General features: G+C 35.5%; 1 protein-coding gene across 1 annotated transcript in view; it reads left to right on the forward strand.

Annotated features, from left to right (window-relative positions):
- LOC110094463 (mitochondrial import inner membrane translocase subunit Tim13) overlaps nt 1–5,415 on the forward strand; it is an 8,335-nt gene extending 2,920 nt beyond the window's left edge. The window contains exon 2 of the mRNA XM_020819713.2: nt 4,982–5,415. Coding sequence (XP_020675372.2) covers nt 4,982–5,131 — 150 coding nt within the window. The 3' untranslated portion in view covers nt 5,132–5,415. The remainder of the gene's footprint in view (nt 1–4,981) is intronic.
- The last annotated feature ends 880 nt before the right edge of the window (nt 5,416–6,295 follow it).

Consider the following 6,295-nt stretch of genomic DNA (forward strand, 5'->3'; position numbering starts at 1 on the left):
TTCATTGTTAGATTTAAAAAAGGTGGAACACCTATCATTAGTTGATTTCATTTTCATTGTTAGATTTAAAAAAGGTGGAGCATCTAGTCATTAGTTAGCGTGCATTAAAGCTTGCGGTTGCTAAACAATATGCTTATTCCCTTAACACAACTTTTGATTTATGAATATTGGATTTGTTTTTATAAACGCTGTAATACTTTCACCAAAATACTGCTCCTACTTAAATTAAGCAGCAATGTTATGTTCATGCTTGCTGTGGATTTTAGTTGCTTTATTACTTGAAAGACAAATATTTTCAAGTTCCATATATTTGAACCTTTTTCGCTAGAGAACAATTAAAAGAGGGAAGCTGCAATGTGAAAATATCTTAAAAAAATGAAGATGATCTCATGTCTAGGCATCTAAGGAGAAGTGCAAAACTGTATTAGCCGCTAGAAAATGGTATGAGTTGAGAGTAAGGAATGTCGTCATCCTTAATTTTAATTTTAAATTAAATGGGAAAACTTTTTTCTAACGGAGACAAAATCTAAGGAAACAAGTAAAAGCTGCCCAAAGGGAGGATTATGAATAAAAAAACCCTAGAAGAGCGGCTACATCAAGCCACATTGGGTTTGGCACATCAAAGAGTTGGGTACATCTGTACTTATAAAATGCAGAATCACACAGTAGTACAGAAATCCCATGGTGCCATAACACATATCACATGGCGTAGCGCATGCTATTTTAAATATTAAAAAAATATGGATAATGATGCAATTATACATGAGCATTTACGAAGGACAACTAGATTGAAAAATAAACTATCAAGATAATGAAAACTACTAAAATTATAAATAAAATTATCACTTTTATAATTTTAAACATTGATGCTTAGGCCAAAGTACTTCTGATGTAGAACGGGAGGAGGTGGGGGGATAATTTCAAAATCTGAAATTAATTGTAGATTTTAGTGAGAGAGATTTAAAAATTTCGAATTTCAAACAAGAAGAATAAAGGAGGGAAGAGGTAATTAATATTCCCTAATCTTAGGCCGTAAATTAGGGAATAAATAATTAGAGAAGGGGAGGGAAGATGGACTGGCCAATGCAAGGAAGAGAAAAAGTGTCCACATACAATGTATGTGGATCTATGCATTAATGGGAGATTGGAGAGTTAAATCTGTAATAATTTCAGATTTAATATGATTGAAGGATGCTTATTAAAATATATGTACTATTTAGGAAAATATTTAAAATTTGGATATGAGATTAATTAATCAATCAATTTCAGAATTGATTAATTAATTAAATAAAGAAACTTTCCAAAATTAATGTAATTAGTGAGGGTGGATTTGAAATTCAAATTTGAAATCTTTTCAAATTAATGACATCCTAAATAAGGAAAGAGGAGTTTTGGAGGGAAGTGATATTAGGCAAAGAGGTGGCTAACGGGTGGGTTTGGGTGATGGCGGAGATGAAGCCGGTGGATTGGAGAGAAGATGGAGTTGGCGGTTAGGAAAATAAGGATATATAAAAACAAAGAAAACAAAAAAGATAAAAGATAGAACCGTGAGCTCGGACGCTTCCTGCGGCTGACGGGTGATATGTTGCCCTTCACCAAGGGACTTGAAGCCACGAGCTCGGACTCATCCTGCGGCTAGTGGAAATTACGATTCCCTCCCATAGGGATTCTCACCAAAGTCCTCCCAAGGAACAAGAGTGCAGAAACCAATTTTTTTTATTAATAATACATTATGCCAATACAAAAGCAATGGCCTATATATATAGGCCTCAGAAATTAAAAAACTAAAATAAGACGAATATGCCCCTAGGACTTACATAAGACTAGACCCTTAAGTAAGGGTAAAAATAGAAAATGCATCATTAAAATAAAAATTACATATAAAAATTTAAGATAATGTGGGACGATCACAGCCGTCAATCTTCAGCTCCTCCTCGGATAGGCATGGACGGTTGTATGTTCGCATCACTTTTGCTTATAGGGGATAAGTGTATTTGTTAGATATTCGATTGACGTTGACTGTGAGGACATTTTTGCAATCATTGCATGCTGATTACCATGGCTTGCAAAGGTTTGATATGTTTGCTTGCAAATTGGTGTTGATTGTAGGAAACTTGTTATAGTCATTGTATATCTTCCATATTTTATTCATGAGTATGCCATTGCTTTTGTCGGGTCCATCATCACTCCCCCCACCATTCGCTTTAAGTGCAATGTGGTAAAATTTTAATTTTAAATGTTAAGTTTCAAATATCTAAACATGCTGCCACTATATGTCGGATACTATTTATGTGTTTGACGACTTGCCTTAATTGAAAGTTCTCGCTAAGAGGGCGAAATCTCTGGGTATTGTCTTATCTCAATCTAATCTATCTTCCGAAAATTTCTCCTGGAACATCATCCGTTAAAACTCTCCTTGAATATATGCGGAGAGTCCGGAGCCTCAAAAGTTCAAAATTTTTGGAACCCCTATATATATATATATATATAAAAGATGCTAACATCCACTTCCCACCACTTTACTAGGTACATACATGCATGAATAGTAACTTTAGTTTGCAGGTAATTAATTTTTTTCCTTCCATATGTTTAAATTTTATTTGCTTGATTTAATAGCGGACATTCTTCTGGAGTTTATTATTGCGTACACCTTTGGGTTAGCAGGCTTATCCTCATCAGACTCATGTAAATGCTATTTTTGTTAAATTTTGTTTCTTTTGGCCGCCTTGCTTTTTTTCCTTTATTCCTCTTTTCTTTCTGCTTTCCCACTTTTCACCTCATCACCGTCATCAAATCATTATAATCTTAACTATTTGGGATCAGTTTTAAAGAGCCTCCTCGTTTATTCATTTGAATTTAGTGCTAAATGGACTTGCTCTATGTTATGGATTTTTTTTTGCTTTTGTAGTCTTGTTACTTAGATTCTAATTTTTTAATCTTTTTTCCTTCTTTGTCCAACCTAAAGATCATATTGTTATGCCTTTTACTCTCCATTATTCATGACCAAATAATCTAAAGTTCATTTTACACTTATCTTTTCTAGGCGCTATTTTGACCATCTCTATTATAACCATTTTTCATTCTAATCTTATCTTGGTGTTCACTGCACATCCATCTTATACTTCACCTTTTACTGCATTAATTTGACTATTAGCTACTTTTTTATTTCCCAGTACTTGTATCCAATATAGCACAACACTCTAATTGTAGCTTTTTAATTTACCTTAAAATTAAAATGATATTCTCTTATCAGTAATACTATTGAGACACTTCTCCATTTTAATAACCAAGTTCTAGTTTCTCACACAAAATATCACATTTTACCCGCAAAAAACTGCTTAATTTGCAATTTGTGATCTTCATTTTGTCTCTGAAATGAGCTGGCTGACTTAATCCCATCATAAATTATTACAGTTCTTGTATGTACTCTCTCTCTCCCTCTCCCCCTCTCTCTCCTTTCCCCGTCTCTTTCTCTCCCTTCATTTGTCCATATTTCTCTCCCTCTCTCTCTCTCACACACACAAACACACACAGACGTTCCTCCTTTTGTCCCATATTTTCGAAGAACCTTCCATGCCTTGAAATGTAATCTCAGCAACGGTGTCTCAAACCAGCAACATAAATTATAAACAGCCCCGATGAATAAAGATACCATATACCTAAATTTGACATAATTTACAAACCTATAAGCTCTGGTTAGCCATTAGGCTACTTGTGTTTCACCTGAATGAGAGCTATGAGGGAACCGGATAAAACTTGAAATGCAACCAGGCAAGATCACAATCCTTCTTATCTAGAGGATATTAAGATTTCTTATTCAGGGAATGAGAAATCATTATAGACAGTTAAAAGAGAATGTCTATGCATGGGCAGATGAGGGTAACAAGCGGTTATAATTTATTGTATTAGGCCATAACTCTCCTAAGAATCATTCAGAGTAGAAGGTGATTTAAGGATCAGGACAAGGGTACAATGCATCTGCCCTTTGACAGATTCGTGAGGTCCGTTCGACGCATCCATATGATTATTAACATATATGGTTTCATGTTTTCTTGTTACTTGAGGACTCCATTGCGATACTTTTACATCAAATTTTGTCAGACCTAATTCACTTTTGGCGATGATATCTACTTACATTAAGAATGATGATTATACTTTATTTCATTTTATCTATTGAGGTTATATTTGTTAATTCTCTGGTAGTTTTATCATTTTATTGAGTAGTATAACTTGTTTGTAAAGTGTTGAAGTGCTCTTCCTCTAAGTAGGAATAGGACCTTAAATCTCAAATATTATGAATATTTAGACTAAATGAGTGAAATTCAGAATGCATCGTGCCTTGATTCTCTGCTTTTTGCTATAATCATCGGTTAGGCCGCCCAAGGGGGGCCGGCAGAACCAGCTGATCCGGTCCCTAGTGGACCGGTTCTTGTCTACAGGCGGAGGGCCCAAGAGGGGGGGGGGCTAAGGAGTGGGACAGCTCAATTAAACTTTGCTTTGTGAGGAAAATTTTGAATTAAGGACTGTCTAGGGATTTTTTAATCGTCCTCTTTGCTTTAATTAGTTTCTCTTGTGAGGATTAGAGTTTCATCTTGAATTGGAGGCTGAATTTGAGATCTAGGGTTTTGCTTTTGGGCTCTAAGCTTTGACTAGAGATTTGGAGAGCTGAATCTTACTCTCGAATTGAAGATTCTTGTATTGACTGCTGTTTTTCATGCTCTTTTGCTGCATTGGAGACTCTTGTTTGCTGTTTTCTCTAATAAATTTGAAATTCCTGCACCAAATTTGCTGCATTTCTCTGAAATTCAGCAATTTCCTGCACTGTGGCGGTTGTTTTCTATTATCATCCGTTATAGAACTGTTAGATCTGGAAACACAGTATCAGATTTAGAATTTTGCATAGCACTTTTCTGCTCTATTGTTCTCACCCATCATCCAACCATACAAGAATCCCACAATTACTTTATGGCTCTATTTGCAGACGGTAAGGAGCAAATGTTTCGAGAAGTGCATCACAAAGCCAGGATCCAGTTTGAGCGGAAGTGAGAGCAGTTGCATCTCTAGATGCGTCGAACGGTACATCGAAGCAACTGGTATCATTGGCAGAGCTCTTTTCAGCTCTCCTCGCTGATTGGTTTGCAAATGTCTTATTCTCTTAGTCAATAACACAGCATATTATTGAGTTAGCTGACCTGGCTTATTGCACAGTTGCATGATCTGATAAATTTCTTCACCAGAACCTGGAATTTTGATAGCAATTTTGCATTTCTTTGATTGGCATTCCATGCCTCTTAATATCTGCCCATCAATTTAAATATTTGAATTGATTAGGTTTAAGAATTGTAGGCAGTGAGCTGAATGATTTTGTTTGGAGAAGTTTTTTTGCTGGAATGATTTGGAGATAGTTTTGCTCCATTTTTTAATTTTCTATCTTATTTTATATGTTGGAAGTATATGATATTCATCAACACTTAGGGGCTGTTTGGTTGCAGGATTTAGGCTGGATTTGAGCGAAATCCAGCCAAACGGTCTAAAATGCAAAACCAAATCTCACGGCAAATGAAAACCGCCGTAGACGAAAAATTCCGCCTTTTTGTGCTAAATCCTGGATTTTCAAAATCCTGTTTTCGCCGGATTTACGAAATTCATTGGCTCCGAAGGAAGAGTCCGCTTGTTAAATCCGCTCTATAGTCAAACAGCCACATATTATTTAATAGGATTTATCATGAAAGTTACCAAATAGTTTTCAGGATTTAGGCCCCTCAGGATTTCCCAAATCTCGATTCAGAGGATTTACGAATTTACGAAATCCTACTTAAATTAAATCCTGGGTGTTACCAAACAACCCTTAGAGCTGATGCTTCGCTGATGTTAGTTCATAAGTTCTGCTTTGAAAGCAATGAAATATATCTGCAGTTTTGATTTTTTCATCTTCTCCGAATCTGATTGGCCAGTTCTTTCAAAATGACATATTTTCATCATGCTGGGATGCACGTTGAAGTATTTGAACCAATTCATTGAAGACTTTAAGCTGCTAAAAGTGACATTTTATTTAATTTGTTTGGTTAAATTGCCGGTAAGCTGAAGCCATTAGAATAAGAGGGCATGTTTTTTTTATAGAATTCAACAATTGAGCTACTGAGCACTTGTTTCTATCAGGCAATTGATGTGACTTATCTTCCTGAAGAGCTTTATCATTTCAAACAATGCTTGTGACTCATTTTGCTTGTGCTAGTATTCTGCTAAAGAATTATAAAACTCTGTTACATACGAGGGAGTGGACAAGTCAAGCAGT

The sequence above is a fragment of the Dendrobium catenatum genome, unplaced genomic scaffold, assembly GCF_001605985.2.
Source record: "Dendrobium catenatum unplaced genomic scaffold, ASM160598v2 fragScaff_scaffold_629, whole genome shotgun sequence".
Lineage (NCBI taxonomy): Eukaryota > Viridiplantae > Streptophyta > Magnoliopsida > Asparagales > Orchidaceae > Dendrobium > Dendrobium catenatum.